This window comes from Mobula hypostoma, chromosome 25 (genome assembly GCF_963921235.1).
Source record: "Mobula hypostoma chromosome 25, sMobHyp1.1, whole genome shotgun sequence".
NCBI lineage: Eukaryota > Metazoa > Chordata > Chondrichthyes > Myliobatiformes > Myliobatidae > Mobula > Mobula hypostoma.
Window position 1 is genome coordinate 25738334 of NC_086121.1, and position 25004 is coordinate 25763337.

Consider the following 25004-nt stretch of genomic DNA (forward strand, 5'->3'; position numbering starts at 1 on the left):
TTACAGTTTATAAATTTACTAAAACAGACGTACCATGAATGGACTCACGGATAATGTAATTATAAGCTATTAAATTATTTGTGCATCCAAGGGTGATTTTTTTTACAGTTGTATTCAATACCATAGATTTGCCCTCTTCCATAAGAACTAGCATCTTGAAATATGTTAATACACATATTCCTACCACTATTGCTGACAGAACAATGAGGAAAGATAGCAATGAATGGATAGGAATATTTTAATTCCCATCTTGTACAGTGCATATTTAATACAACCGAGTTGGTGTGTCGTGACAATTATCAAAGAAGGGAAATTAGACAGTAAACTAGGTACATCATTGCTTTATTTAGTATCAGGTTGAAGATATCTATTGTATTCACCAGTCTCTACAACTATGAAATATTTGAAGACTGATAGATTAATATTCTGAAGTTCACATCTCATTAACTATATTGATAGCTTTACTCCCATCCAATGATATTGAACCATTTCAATAGTGAAAAAAGCAACATTGTGCTCTCCTCAGTTATAAGAAGTTCCATCTGTTTAACAATAAGATCCCATGTTGCTTTTTAATTGGGCATTAGCAGGATCAAGGAGGAACTTTAAAACATGTTTTCTGCTCAGATTTAGAATTATCCCAGACAACAAAAGTTAAGTACATTTAAAAAGAACATTAAACAAAACACCAGTTCTCCCAGCTGGCTTTATTCACATTTGCAAGATTTTGTCCTTTTGTTCCATTCATTCCAATAGTTCATTCTATCAACATAACTGTTCCCCATACATCTCCAACACAATACTTATTCAGGATTTGTGTTCTTTTCTATAAAATTAGTTTGACATTCACTTAAATGTTCCACAATCTTCTCTTCAATTTCTCGGTGTTGCTTCACTTCCTTCTCCGAAAGTGCTAGATCAATTTGGGAATCCTCGGTGACTATGAGTACGTACACCCTCCGTGATTCAAGAATATTGGCAACAACAACCTGATGTCTGTAAGTTGCTAAAGCTTTACGTGCTCGAGCAACCAGCTGTGACGAGTCAGTCTCCAACTTGAAGGATGTGACAAATGCATGAGGAGCCCAGTCCTTCACAAGAGGAGCAAGCATCTTGGGTACCATTTGCATAGTTAACTAAAACAAAATACAAAAATAACAGTTAAATCACCACGATTTCTACATTCTAATACTTTCCTAAAGAATGTTTATTGCACTTCAGTTTTAATTTCTTCAACAAATTTAAGGGGAAACCAATTAGAAAAAGAGAACTAGTACAGGTTGAGTACCCCTTATCTGTAAATGCTTGGGGCCAAATGTGTTTAGGATTTCAGAATATATATATAATGAGACAGCTTTGGATCACCATCATTTCTGACTCTGAATTTAAGTGCTACCGGCAATCAGTCTGTCTTGTTCATCACATAATGTATTTAACAGTAAAAAAAATTATTACATACCATTAACGTAATGAAAATATAATTTGTGCAGATAACAAAAGCATCAGTAGAATACCTGAATCAGCTGTTGAACAACAACAAACAATGGCAGGCTTTCCGTCTCCAAATATAATGCTGTATTTTGATTAAAAGATTACAGTGCACTATTTGTACTTATGTTTTATGTAAGATATATAAACAATCAGTATCGTAGACTTGTTCTGGTGTTAGATTTTCATCAGCAATGATCTTCAATCAATAAATATCTCTGCTGCTTTGTGATCAGCACTTTAAGAATTTAATGCCGTGCCTGTCCTTAATTTTCTGCAACCAACCTATTGAATACTCACAAATACCTTCAATTTTCAGTTCAGCATGATAGACCCTTGCTTGTTTCATTATCAGTATACCATTTAAACGGCATATGTTCACTGACGCTGACAAATCTGCTTTAAATACATGATTGAAATTTTTATTTTTCACTTTAAGCAGTAAGTTTCTATTTTTCATTAAATTCTGTCCATTACTTAGGTGAGGTCACTTCTCAGAACTGATGTGCAGAGATCTGCGCTTCACCTGGGAACCTTCCCAGCACTTTGTGGAATTCTCCACTTGTGACCGTGCTCAAACAATTATTGGATTTCGGAGGTTTTCCAATTTTGGATTTTCAGATAAGGGGTTCTCTACCTGTACAAATTATTTCAAAATGCTACAACAAAGTAGGAATTCCCCATTCATAGTAAAAACTACCCCAGATGTGGTCAGACACTTTAAGTCACCTGCAGAGGGCTAGCACCCGACTGAATTTTATGCTCTGGCATCTCTGATGCAGGAATGAAGAAATCCGACACGGCTGCTGCGAGGTAGAACATTGCTTTTGGTCCTATAAAAAGATGTATAGAGGTAATACCACAAGTTAGTCAATAGATTCTCCTGACTTTTAAATCTATAAGAATTATTCTTTATTCTACTGAATACATCAGTTGTTCTCTGCCCAAACTATTATTTCAGGAAGTTCACAGAACTCAGTATGTGGAGTAAGTGCTTTAATCTAACACCCACTGGTTACTGCAGCTATCCACAATGTCAGTGGTAATGCATATCCAAAGAAAATTATTCTGTTTACATAAGGAAGAACACAATTCTTATTTGAATAATGCAAATATCTCCATCAAATCTAACGGTGAAGATGGCGCCTGCATACAACACTCCTTCAGTCCACATCTTCTGGATAGATCATGAAACCATGAATTTCACTTCTTTTATGCCTTTTACATTTGGTTTTCATCTTGAGTGTGATTCTGCAACTGTTGGAATTGTGATTTGCAGTTTGGAGATCGTTTGAGTATTTCAGCGGGCTGCAGTCTCCGAGGGGATTCTGTGAGGCAGAGGCAGCGTGTGGGAGCCTCATGGCGAGAAGGCTACAAGCTGATGTTCAACTCCATTTCACTGATTAAAGCAACAAGGGAGATTGAAATGCTTGCTGCTGGTCTTTTTATCACTGGTGAAATTGAAACGCTGGCTACCTTTGGGCATCACTCTGCTGCCGGAGAGGGGAGACTGCTATTTTAAATTGCTGGGGGATTGCTCTGCTATGAAGAGGGAGAATGTTGCCCAGGTTTTCTGCGTTCTGTATGTGGACTTTTTTTAGTCTATTGGGTTTTTTGTATTCTATGTTTTTTGCCTGATCTTCCTTGTTTTTTTGTGTGCGGGGGAAGGGGGATTTAGGGGGTCGATGTGCCTGTTCCATTTTTGTTTTTTTTGTGTGGGGAGAAGGGATTGGGGGGGGGGGGGGTTGATGATCATGCTGATGTTCTTTTCTTGGTTTTGTGCTATCTGGAGAAGAAAAATTTCAGAGTTGTTATACTTTGATAATAAATGAATCTTTGGACCTTTTAAATACCAAACTAATTTAGACTAGACTAAGAGCTGTTTTTCCTCTTATCTACCTTGAAGGCAACCTTCCAGATTTAATAAATCTATGAAAATATTACAAGCCTGATACTTCAAATGTTATTACCAACTACTTAAATTCTCACATCAAATACAATTTCCTTTTCTAGGATTCCTTAGATGGTGAATCCTAGAAATCTGAAACCAAAACAGAAAATAGTACATTGTGCTTCATCCAGGGAGAGAAGAAAAAGGAATTATTTTCTCAGGTCAAAAGACCTTTTCCAGTTTTTATTAAACTTAGGCTTTCTTCCAAAATGCTGTAAAACGATGCCGACTCTGGTAAGCATGGATTTTCCAAGTGCCTTGTACTACCACTTTGCTGACAGATTCTGGTAAGTTCCCATTAATCAATGTCAAACTAACAGGCATGGGTCAATTTCTTCCTCTCCTTTCTTAGTAGCAGTTATCTCTACTACCTTGCAATCTACTGTGATCTTTCTGGTATCTTTGGAATTCTGAAAAAACATTACTATTGCATCTATCAATCTGTCATCCTTTTCATAGCCCTCCAACACGTGTGAATTCAATAGGCTGAAGAGCCTGTTTTTGTGCTACCTGATATAAAGGCAGGGAGGATTGATGCATGTTTGCACAATATTGGTCAAAACAAATATTACAGTTTGGAAAGGTATGGTTTTTACTGGAAGCATCAGCAAATGGGGCAATATCACTTGAGATGAATATAGTAGTCAAAGATTCCCAGAAAACTGATGAGGGACTCATATGCCCACAAGCAATAGAGGGGGGCAACAGAGAGAGGAAAAATCATGCAAATTTCTAAGAAGTGTTAAAATAACATGGGATTTCAACTACATTAATATGTACTGGGAGAGAATCAATGACCAAGTCTCCCCAGGTATGCAAGATTTAATATTTACTGCTTAGAATGTCTTATTTCACTCTGAAATAGCCGACCCCTTATTTTGAGACTGACCCCTCGTTCTACGCAACACAGCTGGGAAAATATCAACTCCTTCGACTTCTAGAAATTCTGTACACTTCGATGAAGTCACCTCATTTTTCTAAAGAGTTAGCCTTTTCAATCTCTCCTCCTGAGACATCTACATCCCAGGAACCAGCATGGTAAACCTCTGCAGCACTGTATAACAAGTAAATCCTGCGTTAGATGAGGAAACCGAAACTACACCATAACGGTCTCACCACAGGTATAATTGATGGAAGCAAGCAGAGCATCTACTAAAAAAGAAAAGTTACAATACGACAGACAAAACACCAGTTAGGCACCGCTACATGAATAAAAGCAAACCTAAACTGCAGTTACACTACAAATATGTGATTGCACTTAGTGAGATTACAACGGAATAGCTACAGAACAGCTTGTTGCAAGGACAAAATACCAAGCCTTCAAGTTGTAGACTTGTGAAAAAAACAACTTAATGGAAAGCTTCGTTAAACGAACTCCTTAAACGTTCTCCTACCGATGGGGTTAAGCGCCTGAGCCGCCGCCCTGAGCAGGTACAAGTAATCAGACAAGGTGTTGAACTCCACGGGTAGGAGCAAGCCAGCTTCTCGTACGGCAGCGTAACGCTGCAACACCGGCACGATGTCCGGCAGCACTGACTGGTCAGCTTCCACCCGCCAGCAGGTGGACGTGGCGTCCTGTACGGCCTTCAACGTGTCCAAGATATTGAGGCCAGAGTAGCGCCGGGAAAACGGGTAGAGCGAGCGGTGGCGGTGCAAGAAGATCACGGAGTAGCCCAGGTTTAGGAAGTACTCGGCGGACACGGCGCCGCGCCAGCCGCTGCTGAAATTGTCCAGGAAGCGGACGGTCCGCGACTCAAGCGGCACTTTGGTGCCGCCCGACGTCACCAGCACCACCCTGCGGCCTTGGCTGGCGTGTTGCAGCGCGAACCCGGCCATAGCCTGGGCCGAGGCGTCCGCGTTTGGCGGCGGTACGCAGTCGGAAAAGAACAGGTTCCATTCCGCCTTGCCCTCTGCTTCAGCCACCACCGCCGCCATGACAACTGGTCCCCTCTCTAATAGCAACCGGCAGCGAACCGTGCACCCACTCAGTCTTCCGCCCAGAGTTCTCCCCCTCCAAGTATTCCAAAAATCATTAAACAGCACTTTGATCATGTACATATTTCGATTTTTCTCGTTTATAATTAGAATTGGTTTGTGATGTGATATCTTTGTAGGTGATGCAAACTCTAGGTTCTGTAGAGCGCTCGACAACGTGTAAATCCGTAGCAACGAGTCGCAAGTCCCTAGCAACGTGTCCCTAGTCCTTAGTAACACTACACTCCAGGAGCTGAGAGGGGTTCCGATAAGGATTGATCTCCCAAGATATCGACATGCTAAAATCCTCTATTTATCCGCTTGCTAATCCCAAGGGTGTCAAAATGGAATGTGAGATATGTCAAAAAACCGCTCACATTATGTGCACCCAGTGCAGGGTGACTTTCTACTGGTGAGTAAAGGCTTGCGTTTCACCATATCTAAAACTAGTTAGGCAGCTGACCAAACAAGAACTATGGGGAAGGATTCGGACTCCATTTCAGATGTGTTTAAAGTTGCAATCAATAGTTGAATAAACAAAAGTGCCCATTTTACAAAGGAACAAAGAAAATAAACTTAATCATAAAGAAAACGATGAACATCTGGGATTCGCTAGACCTATGAAATTGTACTGACAGTTAAAGCTTTCCAGAGTACAACAATTTCCATTAATTTGTGATTCAGACAGAGCAGATTTATGAAGGCATCCAGTAAAATGATATAATTTTGTACAAATACACCTTCAATAATGGTGGGAAAACATTTAGCACAGAGGTGAAAACAACTGTAATCAGTTTTTTGTTACCAAAGATGAAATTTTAATCTGGTAATGGATTAATACTGAAGAGTACAATATTCTTTTTTTAAAAAGAAAATGCAAATACCTCAAATGGAGTCTGATCAGTTGCTGAATTTACTTGTAAGTGTGAGATTTTATTTTTTAAAAATTCATTTTCTTATCCACGGCTTCGTTTTCTGGGCAAAATAAAGTATTGAAACTTTCCACTGAAAAATAATATCAATGAGAAATGATCAAAATAAATCTGCCTTGGGGTTAAATTCATTCTAAGTCCACTCTACAGAAGTAGAAGTTTGCATAAGTCTACTGAAGTTGTTGAGAGAAGGTGGAAGTGGACTATGAAACTAACATTATTCTGTTATTCAACATATCTTTAAAACCTTCTTCCAATTCCAGTGTTAACAATATGTGAATAGCTCATAGATTCATAGAGTCCACATCATAATATAAATCTCTTTCCATCATTTCCAATTAAAATTTCCCCAAGATCCATTTTTCTATCTTATTTTCACTTCCAGACCTTGTGCCCTCTGCAAACTCATCACTTTTGGCATGTACTTTCTGTTGGTGAAACCCCGTTCCTGTTATGCTGTGGACTATCCAACTTTCCTTCTTGCTTGCTATACTCGAGCTCCATTGCCCAAAGTTTTTCCATGCTGAAATAGGTTATTCACAGTCTCAGTATCCCGTAGGCCTTAAGTTGATTTTCTGACTCCATATTCTGTCCATCACAAAGATCACATAATTCACTGCCAATACATTTCCAACTGTTACCGTCCATAATGTGTTCACCTCTAAAACTCTAATGTCACTCTCCGATCTTTCTTTCCTGTCAGTTACTGCCCATTTACTGTGCGTTTTAGCTTCATTCCCAAATCTCCCAATCCCACAAGTCACATACACCCATCTGTTGGCATCTTCAGGTCCCATGTTGACTACTAGTTCGCCAAACCTCAAATTTAAAATTCTCAATCTTATATTCACCTCTTTCTTTGACTGCACCCTCACTATCTCCTTATTTTCCATCAACATGAAATTTTCTCTTCCCTTTGATTCCTTCATTGCAAAGTTCACATAGACAGTATGCTTTCAACCATCTAGAATTCCCTTCTAAGTTACTGCATTTCTTGTGTATCCTTTGACCATCCCTCCTGCTTTCTCTTGGTGGCCCCCTTTACAGTAAACCTGCTTGCTTTGTACCAGATCTTCTTTTCACAGATGCTGCCTGTCCTGCAGAGTTCCTCCAGCATCTTATAATGTGTGTTCCTCTGGATTTCCAGCACCTGCAGAATCTCTTGTGTTTATAACTTAGGAAGTAGTTTTAATAAAATATTGAATATATATACCATGCCATCTGGAGTTTCTCTATTGGACATTAAGCCTGGGACTGTCTGCCTGTTTCAGTCATTATGCTGGATATGGTATAAGTATGGCACTTTTAAAGAAAACCAAACATTTTCCCAGAGAACATTTCACACTTAACTAACACCAGTAATATATTCATTGGTCATTTCATTACTCCTCTTTGAGGATGGCAAGTTGGATGAAACAAAAATCGCTAGCCAGCTTGGTATAGGCTGTAGAGTACGGATTCTGGAATGGTTCTATGAGATGTGATTAAAATGCAACATCATAACTATAACCATTCACGACACATATTTATTGACTCAGCCAGCTTTTGTGCATTCCTTTGGTACGGATGATCTCTCATCAGTAAGTGCCCATAATTGTCTTCTCTCAGTGATGTAACACACCAAGCGGCGGATTGGAATGGAATCCATGAGAAGATTTGTCAGCTTCTGATTCCAGTACGGATGCCACTGCCATTCTTCAGCTCTAAAAAGGAGCGAGAACACAGTAAGGAGCAGCTGGTGCTGAGACAGGTAAACACCGAGTATCTTTCATCTGCTTTGTTTATTTTTCTTGCTTCAGTTTTCTCTTGTCCCCTCCACTAACAGCAACCATAAATGTATATGTGATTGTAGGCCGAGCATTCCCAAAATAATGGCCGTGTTGGCAAAAAGTCTATTCCAGTCTGCACTACAGTCCTCAGCAGCATTTTATATCAGGAAGGCTGTCTTCTATTTCAAAATTCAAAGACCAGTTTATTATCAAAGTACATATATGTCACCATATACAAACTTGAGATTCATTTCCTTGTGGGCATACTCAACAAATCTATAGAATAGTGGCTGTAACAAAATCAATGAAAGACCACCCAACTAGGGTGTTCAACCAGAGTGCAGAAGACAACAAGATGTGCAAATGCAAAAAGAAGAAGCAATAATAATAAATAAATAAACAATAAGTATCAAGAACATGAGATGAATAGTAAGATTAAAAGTAAGTCCATTGTTTGTGCAAACATCTCAATGACGGGGCAGGTGAACTTGAGTGAAGTTAATCCCTTTTGTTCAAGAGCCTGAAGATTCAGGGGTAGTACCTGTTCCTGGACATGGTGGTGCGAGTCCTGAGGCTCTTGTATCCTCTTCCTTTACTGTATTTACTCTTTTACTGAGGTGTTACACTTCTATTCCTATTCCTGTTGTTTTCAACATTATCTGAGTCAGCATTGAGTAGAAAATAGACTTGGGACTTGGCTATCTACATGTCTGAGCTTGAAGTGGGCAGTTAACAACTTAATAGCCCTGAAAAGCCACATTGGAGTGGCACTCGAGTGAGGCTCATGAAGCTCAAAGCACATTGTTCAATGAAACAAGCTGTACGCCCTGCAGCTCACAAATGTGGGCTTTTGTCACGGAGAAAGTGGAATTCACAAATATATTTATATATATATACACGAGAAGAGGGGTGGTGAGAAATGACTGCACTGGGGAAGGATGGTGGGGGGGGGATTGGGGGCTGGAGAAACAATTCAGTCAGACAGTTGGGGAAGAGTAATTGATGATGGGTGAATTGGGAAACAATTAGAAAAAGAGGAAATAGTCAGGGATTCTGAAGGATGGGAACCTGCTTAATAGTCCAGGAAGGAGACATCTATACGGAGATAATTGGGGAAAGAGAATCATTTTGGTGGGGGGGTTCAGAAAAAGATCAGTGGGAGGAGGAGGGCAGTGGTGAGGAAAGACCTGAGGATGAGGTTAAGCAGTGCAGTTGAGAGCGCAATCACTGATGAAAATCAACAAAGGTACCTAAAGAATAATGGAAGCATAGGACCTCCCAATCACATTCCTGATATAGTCAACCATCACTTTGAAGTAGACTGAGGTCAATCTTGACTCTCCATTTCAGCCTTGGTTCATTGTGCAGGTCTACACCATCAATGGGCAGCATTAGACCATAAGACATAGGAGCAGAATTAGGCCATTCGGCCCATTGAGTCTGCTCTGCCATTCTATCATCGCTGATCCTGGATCCCACTCAACCCCATACACCTGCCTTCTCACCATATCCTTTGATGCCCTGACCAATTAGTAAACTACTCACTTCTGCCTTAAATATACCCACGGACTTGGCCTCCACCATGGTCTGTGGCACAGTATTCCACAGATTCACTACTCTCTGGCTAAAAAACTCCCTCCTTATGTCTGTTCTAAAAGGTCACCCCTCAATTTTGAGGCTATGCCCTCTAGTTCTGGATACCTCCACCATAAGAAACATCCTCTCCACGTCTACCTTATGTAGTATTTCAACATTCAGTAGGTTTCAATGAGATCCCTCTGCATTCTTCTAAATTCTAGTGAGTACAGGCCCAAAGCTGCCAAATGCTCCTCATGTGTTACCCCCTTTATTCCTGGAATCATCCTTGTGAACCTCCTCTGAACTCTCTCCAATGACAACACATCCTTCCTGAGATATGGGCCCTAAAACTGTTAACAATACCCCAAGTGCAGCCCGACTAGTGCCTTATGAAGCCTCGGCATTATCTTCTTGCTTTTATATTCTATTCCCCTTGAAATAAATACCAACATCGCATTTGCCTTCCTTACCACAGAGTCAACTTGTAAATTACCCCTCTGGAAATCTTGCACAAGAACTCCTGTCCCTCTGCACCCCTGATGTTTGACCCTTCTCCCCATTTAGAAAATAGTCTGCACTAGTAGTGCAAGTGGAGTTTATGAAAGTGATATCAAATCAGTCATTGTTTCATGGATACATTCATTTGTCACATGGTACCCTGGGAAAAACAGATCTTCATTAGCTGTTGAAAGGATTTAATGCAGGGTTGGGAAAGGAACCTTATACGGCATCTTAAACATGTAAATTGTGTATCGTTGCTTAGTATGAACATTAGAAAAAGTGATCAATAATATTAAGAGACTTGCATACAAATTCTTCTGAAAATAATTCTGTAATTTCTTCTTAAGATGTATCATAAGAAAATAATCCAAAACAATATTCTAAGAATAGATCCAGAAATATAAACTCAGAAAAGAATGAGTTTTATAAAGCATTTGAATTACATCTCCAGGTTCACCCAAAGTGCTAAAATGGAAACAAGGCACTGGGATTACAATGCTAACAAGCATGACAGCCAAACAGCACGTAACAAATTATCACAATTCAGTAACAGAAAACAGTGGTGGTAAAAGAAGTGGAAAAGAGATATTAGGTCTCTCCTGAAGTAAGTGATGCTGTTTCCAAGGCAATTTATCTCTGCAGAAGTGCAGGTAGATGACAAATCTGTTCAATACAAATGGTTACCAAAGATGATTTGGAAATACAAATGATCTCTGGAGAGAGTGAGTCGTAATCATGTATTGCTTGATTAAACCTTGTAATGATTGGATATTGACAGAGGGCAAGTTTTCCAATGAATCACAGGGAAAGCAATGTCAGAAGTAGTTTTACATTTCTTAAGATATGACAACGGAATTTGGGTATTTTGGTGGAACTGTTGTGCATCCTCACTGTGTATAAAAATGTCCTGTAATTTTTTTTTACAATTTCTACAATTGGAGACTGTGCAGACCCCACCCATTAGGCCTTTCTCCTACCAGGAGATTGATTGAATGAATACAGTTCTACTGGGGCATATGCATGCAGGTAATTTTTTTTTTTGCACAAGGATGAGCCGTGAATGAGTCAAAATTCTTGAGCATGAGTAAAGAAATAGATAGATGTATGCTGAAAAGAGTAATACAATAACTATGGGGTCTTAAAATATATTGAACAAACCAAATCAGCTTAAAATAGCATAGAGGAAAAGAAACAGCTGGAGTGTACAAGAGATCGTTTTCTAGATTAGTATGTTGAGAAACCAAAATGGAAGCTGAATATTTTAGATTTAGTGTTGTGAATGGGAAAAGATGAATTAAATCTTTCTCCATCTTTTGGCACTTTCCCATGCAATAGTGGGAGATTCAATACCTCTTCTTTCACCTCTTCCCTCCCTGCCACCCAGGGACCCAAAGTCGTTCCAAGTGAGGCAGTGATTCACCTGCACTTCGTCCAATCTAGTGTAGTGCATTTGGTGTTCATAACGTAATCTCCCCTGCTCTGGAGAACCCAACTGCAGGTCGGATGAATGTTTTGCAAAACAGCTGCCTTCAGTTCACAGGAGTGACGGTGATCTTTTAGTTGCTGCTGCATTAATACCCTTATTCCATTCCCAGTCTGACCTCTTTATCTGAGGCCTCTTGCACCATTCCAGTGAGGCCCAACAAAAGCTTGAGAAACAATAGCTCATCTCTGTCAATTGGGTATATTAAGTAAAAAGTCAACCTATGTTCACAAGGCTGTTTGAACTTCATTCATAACTGATCATTAAGTTATGTTTGTCACTTGGAAGTGTGTGTTACTTGAATTGGTGTTAATAAAGTTTAATAAAATGCATCCAGGGTTCTTGCTTCTTGTCAGATTGTTGTACTGATTGTAATCCTTATCAAAATACATTTAAATGTGGAATATCAAACGTGGTTACGTTGCTCTCCCATTGTTGAACAGCTTGTCAACATCCACTTTCTCAATTAGCACATGAAGCTTGGGGCATGAGGTTTGATGGAGTACCACCAAGTTGTTTCTATAGAAGAGCCTTTCAGTAAAAGTTGAACTACAAGTTACCCATTTCCCTTAAGTGGCTGTCTTTAGCCAAGTACATTTCAGTCATTATATTAATTGGTTGCTGTAGAAAGTAACTTACTTAACACAAAAAAATTAATATTAATTAATACTTTGACTTACCTTTTGAGGAACGTCTGGCAGCTCTTGGGCTGTATTTCCTGGAGTTCAGGAGAATGAGGGGGGGGATCTGATAGAAACAGCCCAAAATTTAAAAGGCCTGAACGGATTAGATATGGCAAAGTTATTTCGCATGGTAGGGAAATCTAGAACAAGGGAGCACAATTTCAGGATTGAAGGATGTCCTTTTAGAACAGAGATGAGGAGAAATTACTTTAGTTAAAGGGTGGTAAATCTGTGGAATTTGTTGCCACAAGTGGCTGTGGAGGCCAAGTCATTGGGTGCATTTAAGGCAGAGATAGGTAAGTTCTTGATTAGCCAGGGCATCAAAGGGTTTGGGGAGAAGGCAGGGGAGTGGGGCCAATTGGAAGAATTGGATCAGCTCATGATTGAATGGCAGAGCAGACTCGATGGGCCGAATGGCCCACTTCTTCTCCAATATCTTATGGTCTTATGGACTTCTCTTTCTTTGGCCTCCTACCATGTTTCAGCACCTCATCATCCATTTAGACAGGTTGCAATCCTTGGGAATCCATGTTGAATTCAGCAGTTGCAGTTAGCTGGCCGTTCCCATTTATGTCAACCTCCTGTAAAATTAACTTAGTTTTGCTCTGTTTACACAGATGCATGTCAGATCTACAGCGTAGTTTCAGTATCATCTCTCACTTTGGAATTCCAGCAATTCTTGTTCTCTGGTTCTGATCATTCTAACATGTTCTTTGCTTTCTTTTCTCTCTCCATAACTGTTGGCAATTAAATATTTGTTACCTGGACAACCTTAGAATGCCCTTCTGTTCTCTCCATTCTTTCCACTCTCTCCAACTTAAAACATACTTGTTTTTTTCCCCAATTTTTCCAGCTCTATCAAGTGGGCTTACACCTAAAACATGACCTTTTCCTTCTCTCCACATATACTGGTTGACCTGCTCCGTATTTCCAGATTATCTGTTTATTTTTAAAATATCCAGCATCTGCATTTTCTAGGTTTAATAATATTTAACACTGATGGTTTATATTTTTTTCGAATGCTTTTGCCGTTTACAGAAATATCTCATTGATCTGACACGAACTGTGGCTCAAAAGCTTCTATTTGAAGGTAGACACGAAGAGGCCATTCCTGGAGCCTTGCAGTCTATGCGCTTTGCGTCTGCTGTCTACGGCAGCCTCTCCGCTGAGTTAGTGCCATCGCAACTACTCCTGGCTGAAGCTAGCATTGGTAAGAATATTCAACGTACTATGTGGATTGCCGTGTCACCTGCGAGGAACTAAACAGTCATTAAACCATGTCACCACAAACTGTCCATTTTAGATATTAAGGAGATAAATACAATTATTTCCTAGATGGCAAGAGGACCTGAGAAACGGAACAAAATATCTAAGGGTCCAAGTACAGAAATCTGTAAGAGATACAGAACAGCTTCAATAACAACTTGCAAAAGTGGATTGCTTGTCTTTATGTGGGAGGGCTAGAAGTCACATTACAATGGTTGAATTCTAGAGTACTGTGGTTCAAGAAGTGAGGACAGAGCAGTTTCACCAACATGGTTCTCAACCAAAGGGGTTAAATAATGATGGATGATAGCATAAATTAGTTGTGCGATCAGTTAAGTATGGATTGCAAAGGAATTTAATCGAACAGCTTATTAAAGGAGTGGATGGGAATAATTAGAAAGCCATTACTGTACTTCTTCACTCGATCATCAATTGCTTGTGGGGTTCCCCACCCCCCACCCCCTATTTTCATCTTGTTGCTTCAAAATATGTAACTAAGGCATATTTTCATGAAAAAAAATTGCATTGCCATGGCAGCAATTCTTCTTGGAACTTTGTCAACTGCAGAATGGAGATTGTGTGTGGAAATATCGAACATTGACCCCTTTGTTGTATATTAATTTGTAATGTTGAAACTTTATAAAGCACTGGTGAGGCCTCACTTGGAGTGCTGTGAGCAGTTTTGGGCCCCTAATCCAGGAAAGGATGTGCTGACACTGGAGAGGGTTCAAAGGAGGTTCACGAAAATGATTCCGGGATTAAAAGGCTTGTCATATGCAGAGTGTTCAACAGCTCCGGGCCTTTACCAGCTGGAATTCAGAAAAATGAGGGGTGACCAATGAAACCTATGGAATGTTGAAAGGCCTCAATAAGAGTAGATATGGAGAGGAGGTTTCCTGTGGTGGGGGAGTCTAAGACCAGAGGACCCCACCTCAAAAGAGGGACGTCCTTTTGGAACGGAACTGAGGAGGAATTTCTTTAGCCAGAGAGTGGTGAATCTGTGGAATTCATTGCCACAGATGGCTGTCAAGGCTAAGTCATTGGGTATATTAAGGAAGAGGTTGTTAGATTCTTGATTAGTCCAAGCATGAAGGGATACAGGGAGAGGGCAGGAGACTGGGGCTGAGAGGGAAATAGATCAGCCATGATGAAATGGCAGAGTGGGTTCAATGTGCCGGATGGCCTAGTTCTGCTCCTATGTCTTATGGTCTTAATTTTCAGAAAACTAACAGATTTTAAATGAAGGATGTGCTTTCTTTCATTGAACTAGAATCCTATTCATTGAAAAGTGCTTTATAATAATTTCTCTGTGATTTTCTCATACACTGACAGCAACAAATGGAATATTTCTGGAGTGTTAATAAAGCATTTTTACTCTGGTACTAATATTTGTTCAGAGCCTTTTCCAAGTGTTTATCTTATATGTCTACTGCAAGTCTGTGTGTTTAGTCCCCTGCTCCACTCACTTTATACTCATAACTGTGAGGCTAAGTACAACTCCAAGTTTGCTGACGATACCACTGTCATTGGCTGAACTAAAGGTGCTGACAAATCAGTGTATAGGCGGGACTGAAAGTCTGGTTGAGTGGAGCCCGGTATGGAAATAGCAATGCCCTCTAAAGGAAAAGCCTACGAAAAGTACTGGATACAGCTCAGTTCTTCACAGGTAAAGCTCTCCCCACCATTGAGCACATCCAGAAGGAACAGTGTCACAGGAAAGCACCATCGTCAAGGATCCCCACCATCCAGGCTGTGCTCTCTTCTCGTTGCTGCCATCAGGAGGAAGTACAGGAGCTTCAAGACCCACACCACCAGGTTCAGGAACAGTTATTACCCTCAAACATTAGGTTCTTGAACCAAAGGGAATAAATTCACTCAATTTCACTCACCCCAACACTCTATTCCCAAACCTATGGAGCCACTTTCAAGGACTTTCCATCTCATGTTCTCAAAATTTATTGGTATTTATTTATTTATTTGTTTGTTTATTTTAGATTTTGTACTCACACAGTTTTTTTGTCTTTTTGAAACATAGAAAACCTACAGCACAATACAGGCTGTTCAGCCCACAGTTATGCCGAACATGTCCCTACCTTAGAAATTACTAGGATTACCCATAGCCCTCTATTTTTCTAAGCTCCATGTACCTCTCCAAAAGTCTCTTAAAAGATCCTATCATATCCGCCTCCACCACCGTTCCTGGCAGCCCATTCCACGCACTCACCACTCTCTGCATAAAAAACTTACCCCTGACATCTCCTCCGTACCCACTCCCAAGCACCTTAAACCTGTGCCTTCTGGTGGCAGCCATTTCAGCCCTGGGAAAAAGCCTCTGACTATCCACACGATCAATGCCTCTCATCATCTTGTACACCTCTATCAGGTCACCTCTCCTCCTCCATCACTACGAGAAAAGGCCGAGTTCACTCAATCTGTTTTCATAAGGCATGCTCCACAATTACAACATCTTGTAAATCTCCTCTGCACCCTTTCTATGGCTTCCACATCCTTCCTGTAGTGAGGCGACCAGAACCGAGCATAGTACTCCCAAGTGGGTTCTGACCAGGGTCCTATATAGCTGCAACATTACCTCTTGGTTCCTAAATTCAGTTCCACAATTGAGGAAGGCCAATACACTATATGCCTTCTTAACCACAGAGTCAACTTTGAGCCTCCTATGGACTTGGACCCCAAGATCCCTCTGATCCTCCACACTGCCAAGACTCTTACCATTAATACTATATTCTGCCATCATATTTGACCTACCAAAATGAACCACTTCACACTTGGCTGGGTTGAACTCCATCTGCCACTTCTCAGCTCAGTTTTGCATCCTATCAATGTCCCGCTGTAACCCCTAACAGCCCTCCACACTATCCACAACACATCCAACCTTTGTGTCATCAGCAAACTTACTAACCCATCCCGCCACTTCCTCATCCAGGTCATTTATAAAAATCACAAAAACTAAGGGACCCTGAACAGATCCCTGAGGCACACCACTGCCCACCGACCTCCACGCAGAATACAACCACTCTTTGCCTTCTGTGGGCAAGCCAGTTTTGGATCCACAAAGCAATGTCCCCTTGGATCCCATGCCTCCTTACTTTCTCAATAAGCCTTGCATGGGGTACCTTATCAAATGCCTTGCTAAAATCCATATACACTACATCCACTGCTCTTCCTTCATCAATCTGTTTAGTCACATCCTCAAGAAATTCAATCAGACTCGTAAGGCATGACCTGCCCTTGACAAAGCCATGCTGACTATTCTTAATCATATTATGCCTCTCCAAATGTTCATAAATCCTGCCTCTCAGAATCTTCTCCATCAACTTACCAACCACTGAAGTAAGACTCATTGGTCTATAATTTCCTGGGCTATCTCTACTCCCTTTCTTGAATAAAGGAACAACATCTGCAACCCTACAATCCTCCGGAACCTCTCCCGTCCCCATTGATGATGCCAAGATCATCGCCAGAGGCTCAGCAATCTCCTCCCTTGCCTCCCACAGTAGCCTGGGGTACATCTCATCCGGTCCTGGCGACTTATCTAACGTGATGCTTTCCAAAAGCTCCAGCACATCCCCTTTCTTAATATCTACATGCTCAAACTTTTCAGTCCGCTGCAAGTCATCACTACAATCACCAAGATCCTTTCCCATAGTGAATACTGAAGTATTCATTAAGTACCTCTGCTATCTCCTCCTGTTCCATACACACTTTCCCACTGTCACACTTGATAGGTCCTATTCTTTCACATCTTATCCTCTTGCTCTTCACATACTTGTAGAATGCCTTGGGGTTTTCCTTAATCCTGCCCGCCAAGGCCTTCTCATGGCCCCTTCTGGCTCTCCTAATTTCCTTCTTAAGCTCCTTCCTGTTAGCCTTATATTCTTCTAGATCTCTAACTTTATCTAGCTCTCTGAACCTTTTGTAAGCTTTTCTTTTCTTCTTGATTAGATTTACTACAGCCTTTGTACACCACGGTTCCTGTACCCTACCATAACTTCCCTGTCTCATTGGAATGTACCTACGCAGAACTCCACACAAATATCCCCTGAACATTTGCCACATTTCTTCCATACCTTTCCCTGAGAACATCTGTTCCCAATTTAAGCTTCCAAGTTCCTGCCTGATAGCCTCATAATTCCCCTTACTCCAACTAAACACTTTTCTAACTTTTCTGTTCCTATCTCTCTCCAATGCTGTTGCAAAGGAGATAGAATTATGATCACTATCTCCAAAATGCTCTCCCACTTTTGCATATGGGTTGTGTGATCATCTTGTTGAGAAAGGGTTTTTCATTGATTCTGTGGTGTTTCTATGTATCTACTGTGAATGCTCAGAAGAAAATGAATCTCAGGGTTGTATATGGTGACATATATGTACTTTGATAATAAACTTACTTTGAATTTTTGAACCTAGCCAGTTAGTAATTAACAGGTCAGAAATCAGAGCAGAACTTGATATTGATTTAATCTACCAACCTGAGCCTGATGCTTTACACTGCTTACTACTATAGTTAATGCCATTGCCGACCAGAATCAGAATCAGATTCATTGTCACCAACACATGTAATGAAATTTGTTGTTTTGAGGCAATTAATTTTTTATGCAAGACATAAAATTAGTATAAGCTACAAAAAGCACAAATTGCACAAAAGATGAATAATAAGACACGGCTCATGGACCATTCAGAAATCTGATGGTGGAGGGGAAGAAGCTACTCTTGAAATGTTAAGTGTGGGTCTTCAGGCTCCTGTACCTCTTCCCCAATGGGAGTAACACAAGTTCTAGATGATGAGGTTCTTGGATGCGGCATGCTCAAGGCAGCCCCTCTTAAAGATGTACTTGACGGTGAGAAGGGTGTGCCCAAGGTGGAACTGGGCAAGTCTACAACCCCTGCAGTCTTTTGCATTCCTGTGTATTAGAGCCCGTATGCTGGACTGTAATGCAACCAGTCAGAATGCTCTCCACTGTATGTCTATAAAAAGTGCCAGAGTACTTAGAGACAAATCTTCTCAAACTCCTAGGAAGAAGTCTCACTGGCACACCTTCTTCATGATTGCATCAAAGTGTTGGGCCAATAATCAAATGAATTATATTTATTGGGCTTGTTGTGTCAGTAAGTTTCTCTGTTTTCTTCTCAGGCCTTGGCCGACTGCATGAAGCAGAAGAATATCTATCTCAAGCTCAGTGGACAATGATGAAGGCCACGGGGTGCATTAATGCCATTCAATACAAGTTGTACAGAAATCTGGGACTGCTGTACACTGCTAAATGTGAATATGACAAAGCACTCTGGTACTTTGCTGATGATGTAAGTATTTGACAAAGAGAAACAGTTTCTGTTTCCTTCTTTTCCCTCCCTTCAATCTGGAAGCACAAATAAGGTATGTAGAAATACATCCCTGTCTTCTTAACCAAGTATGTCACTGGTGTAGCTTTTGCCTGGCTGAAGGAACTGATGGAGATAGCCACAGTGCTAAAGCTAAATCATTCAAATGCTTCCTGTCAACATTTTATCCTATATTTAGGCACTATTTTGAGCTCTTGGTTCTTCCACTCTGGCTCAGTTGTCGATGTATGGTAGAACACAGTGGGTTCAGGAGCCTCTGCTGAGACTTGGGACACAAAATCAAGACTGGTATTCCAAAGAAGCACTGCATTGGCTGAATTAATGATCTCAAATAACATACTAAACTGAACCTGATCCATTGCCTGAAGTAGTATTGTGAACTACGGATGGGAGTTGTTCCAGATTTATTCTGTACACATTGTGAACTGAAGGGCCTGTATTGTGCTGTAGGTTTTCTATATTTCTATTCCCAAGGCAACATTACTAAAAACACACTGACTGATGATAATATCAAATCTGAGTATGTAAATTGACTGCTGCATTTCCCACATTGCAACAATGATCACATTTCAGATGCTCTTTATTGACTCCAAGGAGCACTATATAAATCTTGTTTTTGTGTAATGAGGTACTCCTCATCCATAACTATTGACATGAATCATAATATCTCCTTATCTCGATCCATCACCAAATTTGACACCCTTTCTCATGAACAGAGAAATGAAGAAGTGTTTTCCTTTCCTCTGTACACCATACCTCATCCCCTTTTCCGGATTGTTTGCACAGTGAATGTTTATCCTCAAAGTATTCAGCATTATCTGCATGATTGTTATCCTTTTCCTTTTCATGGGATACAATATGGCAGCGGTCCCCAACCACCGGTCCGCAAAGCATGCGCTACCGGGCCGCGAGGAAACGATATGATTTGGCGATAGGAGTCATCTGCACCTTTCCTCATTCTTTGTCACGCCCACTGTTGAGCCATTACGCACGCGAGGTCATTACCCGCGCGTCATCCATGTCAGCGCGGGAAGGAGATCAACTCCTCAAGCTTGCAAATGACGGTGGGCTGAAAAGTATGTTTGACATAACATCTCTGCCGGCATTCTGGATCTCAAAGTCAAGGCTAAATATCCTGAGATTGCCACTAAAGCACTGAAAACGTTGCTTCCATTTCCAACACATCTCTGCAATGAATGCAACGAAAACCAAATTGCTTAATAGACTGGACATAAGGAACTCCCTTCGAGTATCGCTGTCTCCCGATCACCCCTCATGGCACCGTCTTGTTGCAGGGAAACAAGCCCAGGGCTCCCACTGATTCAGCGATATTGGTGTGTTGCAATGATTTTATATGTTCATACGGGGAAAATATATGCTGTGTGTTTAATATCCAAATGTTACTTAAAATGTTATGATGCTATTGACTTACTCATATAACCATATAATTACAGCATGGAAACAGGCCATCTCCGCCCTTCTAGTCCGTGCCGAACGCTACTCGCACCTAGTCCCACCGACCTGCACTCAGCCCATAACCCTCCATTCCTTTCCTGTCCATATACCTATCCAATTTTTCTTTAAATGATAATATCGAACCTGTCTCAACCACTGCTACTGGAAGTTTGTTCAACACTTACTTCAAGCTCCCGATAATTGACTTATCGCTATATTCATGCGAGGAAAATATGCGCTGTGTGTTTAATATTAAATTCGTTATATAAACCCTTTTAGAAAGGAAATTGAGTGTATTAGCCACTTATCACGGCTAGTCCGGTAGTGATTAACACCCCCCCCCCGCGAACAGTATCGCCAAAAACGATTTGTAGAGAAAATCGGCACGTACACGTATGCACAAAGCACGCGTGCGCACTGGTGCCCGCGCAAGACTTCATGGTCATTGTAGTCTTTGTGTAAACAACGTATTTGGCTCTTTTCTTGTCCGTTGGCAACTCTAACCCCCCCCCCCCACGAAAAAGTCTTCAAGGCCAACGCATTCGGCCACAAGGCAATTAGACAGTGGTCGGCACGTACTGTCCTGCAGGAGAAGGACGTGATGGACACAGTGGCGTGGTTCCCTGAGCAGACCGTCCAGTTCATCTGGCAAAATGCCTCACCGCCAGATCTCATCAACAGGCACCAAGACCTCGCCTGGCTGGCGGTGAGAGGCGCCCTCCCAGTCAGATCCCTCCTGTACGCCCGGAACGTCGTCTCCACACCCCGCTGCCCACGGGAGGACTGTAATGGGGTGGAGTCGGGGGCTCACCTCTTTGCACAGTGTGGGTTCGCGAAGCAGAATGGAGGCGACAGTGCTAAGATTCATGCCCAGCAGCTGCGTTACCGAGGAGTCCGTGATCTACGGGCTGTTCCCGGGGACGCACACGGAGACCAACATCCGGTGCTGCTGGCAGATCATCAAGTAGGTGAAAGACGAGCTTTGGTCTGCCCAAAGCTTGATGATCTACCAGCACATGGAGATGTCCGTGACTGGCCCCCTCTCGCCTGCAGGAGTACGTGCTGAGGGATGCACTCAAGCTTGGTGCTGCCACCGCGAAGGCCCGTTGGGGAAGGACCAGTTTGAGGTTCCTCACCCGTGGGAGTGGGAGGGGTCGGCTGGGGAGGAGAATAACCCTCATCAACGGTGTGGACAGATGAATCAACATGGTGCCCCAGGAGTGGGTGGAATTGTTAATTTGGAAAAGGAATTGAGCCAACGCCTGCCTTTATTGTTGATAATTTTATTGTAAGTCTTAACTCTTGACCAAGGGTTCAGAGTAAATGAACGTTTTATTGTAAATATCTTTCATTTGTATATGAACAGAGAGTCAACGCATAATTTTATTGTAAATAACTTTATTTATTGAATAAGGACGCAGGGTCAACGAATTTTTTAAAAATATGTATATAACTCTATTTTGTAATACTTCTGAATAAAATATTTTTGGAGGAAAAAAGAACTCTACCTGCCCCCCCCCCCCCGGTCGGCCGGTCTGCCGGTCTGCAAGAATATTGTCAATGTGAAACCGGTCCGCAACGCAAAAAAGGTTGGGGACTCCTGCAATATGGGGCCAGTTCTGAGTCGAACAATTGTACTGAGGGCTTTACCTAACTGAGATGGGAGGTGGAGCCCGGTGAAAGAGGTGGGGAGAGATTTTTTTAAAAAGTCAACATGTAATAGAACAACAAAAGAGAGTAGAGGAAAACATAAAGGAGGACGCTGATTACAAGGAAGAAAACGTTTCAGAACAGGGTCTGAAATATAAACCATGAAGTGAGAATAAATCATATTAAAAATGAATTAGACTGTTTGCCCAGCAATCCACACTGACCATAATAAAACAGGAGAACAAAAGGTAATCGTGCTGGCAAGAACTGGCCTGGTAGGGTTTACTGAGACATGGCTGCAGGAAAAGGAATTAAATGTTCCAGGTTATACCATATGTACTTAAAATGTTTGAGAGGGGATTAAAAGGAGAAAAGGTAGCAATACTTATCAGGGATAAAATAGTGGTATTAGAAAGGAAAACATAGCAATAAGGAAGACAAATAATGGAATGGGTTAAGAGAAAAGACAATAAAGGAGCAATTGCACTAATGGGCATAACTGTAAAAAAGGGAAAAGATATGCACATAAATTAGGGAGTATGCATAAAACATTTAAAAAATCACAGGGAATTTAAGCTATCCCAATATTAATTGTTTATGAGATAGATGAAGAGGACGTGGAAATGGTGTTTCCACCAATTTGTAGAGGTCTCTTTCCTAGCTCAATATTTGAAATATTTAACAAAGATGTTTATCTATTGCATAAGGAATGATCTAGAGTAGGTAGGGGAGGGGAACAATGAGACAATATTGATCTTAACATAACGCACTGCAAAATCATAACAGTATGCCAAGAATCAGGTTAATAAAGTGGAGAAAAGCTGATTTTGAAAGGCTGCAAACTTGAAATTAAATGGGTAATAGTGTTGATATTGTCAATTAGAACAACATTGGAAATAATTTTAAATGGTGTGTAAATGAGTACAGGAATGTTTTAGTACAGTACTAGGAAAGAACATCTCAACACCATATAGAGATTTTTTAAACAATGAAAGATTTTGATTGAGTGAATACAGAGAAAATAATTTAATTTATGGGCAAGAACAAATCTGAAGACTATCAATATAAAGTAGAGACCAAAAAAATCCAATAGGCAGTTCAAAGAGAAACTTTTTACCCGAAGAGTAGCAAGAATGTGGAACTTGCTACCCGTGGAAAAGGTTGTAGAAGATAGTACTGATGATTTAAGCTGAAGCTGGGCAAATACACAATAGAGAAAGGTACAGAGGGCAATGCTGGTAGGTTTAGATGAGGTGAGATGAGAAGGTCTGGGATGGAATATGCGTGCTGCTGTGGACTAGTTGGGCTGAATGGCCTGTTCTGTCCCAAATCCTGTACCATTCTTCCCTGCTTGGCAACTTTCTCCTAATGAATGTTCACTCAAAGGACTTTTTTTTCAAATCTGATTCATCACTTAGCAGAGATTTCACTCACTTAAACAATAGTGGGGAAATCCAATTTCACTTCTTGCAACATTACTGGAGCTTCCTTATAAATTGTCCTACAGTAGTCGGGCAGTGAGTCGCACAAGTAAACAAGCAGTGAGGTGCCTCTGTCTAGAAACTGACAGCTGAACAATAATGTCAGGGAGTAACTCTAGCCAGCAGGGCATGAATGCCCCTCCTGCCCTGTGACAAACTGGCAGAACTGAACCGATCGTCCCAAAAACTAATAACTAAGTGTGGATCAGTAAAGTGCCATTGTGTCGTCTTCTTCCTTCAACACCACCTTCTGAGTATTTCATTACCAAGCTAAATTTTATCTACAGGAAATAATAATAATCTGCTTCGCACTTAACAGATTTTCAAATAACAAAGGATTCTATGTTAATTAGGGAGACCTGTCTTGCAATATAATCTAAAGATGTGCTGTAGTGATTCCAACATATATTTCCCTCATAATATAAACACTAGGACAGGTTTGGGGGGGGGCGGGGAACACAGATAATCAGTCTTAGTGCATCATGTTTTGATATATATCAAACAGAAATATATAGCATGGATGAACTTATGATTAAAATTTGAGCCATTCTGCTTGTCCACTGGCATTATTTGACAGAACAAAATATGTCATTGAATATAAAACTATTTGAAAGAAAGTAATGGCGGGAATTTGCCTTCGACAGATTTACCATGCCACTCGGGTATTTGGTGTGTCGGATGTTCACGCGGCTGGTGGGTATTACCACATGGCCAATGTGTTTTACAAACAGGAAAAGACGGACGTAGCAGGCTCACTGTACTCAGAGGTAAACATCAGAATTGTGTAACCAGCACGATTAGTCAGACCAAGTGGCAATTTGTCTGCTCTCTTTACCCATAATGGAAACAACTACTTGATGGTAAATCAAAGTACATATATGTCACCATATACAACCCTGAGATTCATTTTCTTTGGGCTTACTCAATAATAACTACAGAATAATAACCATAACTGAATAAATGAAAGACCGCTCAACTAGGGCATTCAACCAGAGTGCAGAACAGATCAAACTGCAATAAAAAAAGAATTAATAATATTAAATAAATAAGCAATAAATATCAAGAACATAAGATGAAGAGGCCTTGAAAGTGAGTCCATTGGTTGTGTGAACATTTCAATGATGGGGCAAGAGAAGTTATCTCTTTGGTTCAAGAGCCTGATGTTGAGGGGTAGTAACTGTTCCTGAACCTGGTGGTGTGGGTTCTGAGGTTCTTGTACCTTCTTCCTGATGGAAGCAGCAAGAAGACACCATGTCCTGGATGGTGGGGGTCCCTGATGATGGATGCTGCTTTCCAGTGACAGTGTTTCATGTAGATGTGCTCAATGGTTAGGAAGGCTTTACCAGTGATGTGACAGCTGTTCTCTTCCTATACTTGTTGACAGTGTCTTAGCCCAGGACAAATCAGCTTCTCTCTTAATATGAAAATTCAA

At 40.9% G+C, this 25004-nt stretch overlaps 2 protein-coding genes across 2 annotated transcripts in view; one reads left to right on the top strand and one right to left on the bottom strand.

The window, feature by feature from the left end:
• Positions 1–790: 790 nt before the first annotated feature.
• ppcs (phosphopantothenoylcysteine synthetase) lies at positions 791–5476 on the bottom strand. The gene is made up of 3 exons (XM_063032977.1): positions 4834–5476; positions 2218–2321; positions 791–1136 (listed from the first exon to the last, which is right to left on the bottom strand). The coding sequence occupies exons 1-3, from the start codon at positions 5372–5374 to the stop codon at positions 804–806; spliced, it is 978 nt and encodes a 325-aa protein (XP_062889047.1). The 5' UTR covers positions 5375–5476; the 3' UTR covers positions 791–803.
• A 162-nt stretch (positions 5477–5638) lies between these two features.
• The window catches only part of zmynd12 (zinc finger, MYND-type containing 12), a 33330-nt gene continuing 13964 nt past the window's right edge, over positions 5639–25004 (top strand). The window contains exons 1-5 of the mRNA XM_063033140.1: positions 5639–5825; positions 7954–8095; positions 13398–13569; positions 18778–18947; positions 24217–24339. Of these exons, the coding sequence (XP_062889210.1) occupies positions 5710–5825; positions 7954–8095; positions 13398–13569; positions 18778–18947; positions 24217–24339 (723 nt within the window). The 5' untranslated portion in view covers positions 5639–5709. The remainder of the gene's footprint in view (positions 5826–7953; positions 8096–13397; positions 13570–18777; positions 18948–24216; positions 24340–25004) is intronic.

Coding starts and splice junctions, on each gene's coding strand:
- ppcs (XM_063032977.1), bottom strand. CDS start 5,374: ATGGCGGCGGTGGTGGCTGAAGCAGAGGGCAAGGCGGAATGGAACCTG. Junction 2,322..4,833: donor TCAGGCGCTTAACCCCATCG/GTAGGAGAACGT, acceptor ATCTTTTTATAG/GACCAAAAGCAATGTTCTAC. Junction 1,137..2,217: donor CGGGTGCTAGCCCTCTGCAG/GTGACTTAAAGT, acceptor ATTTTGTTTTAG/TTAACTATGCAAATGGTACC.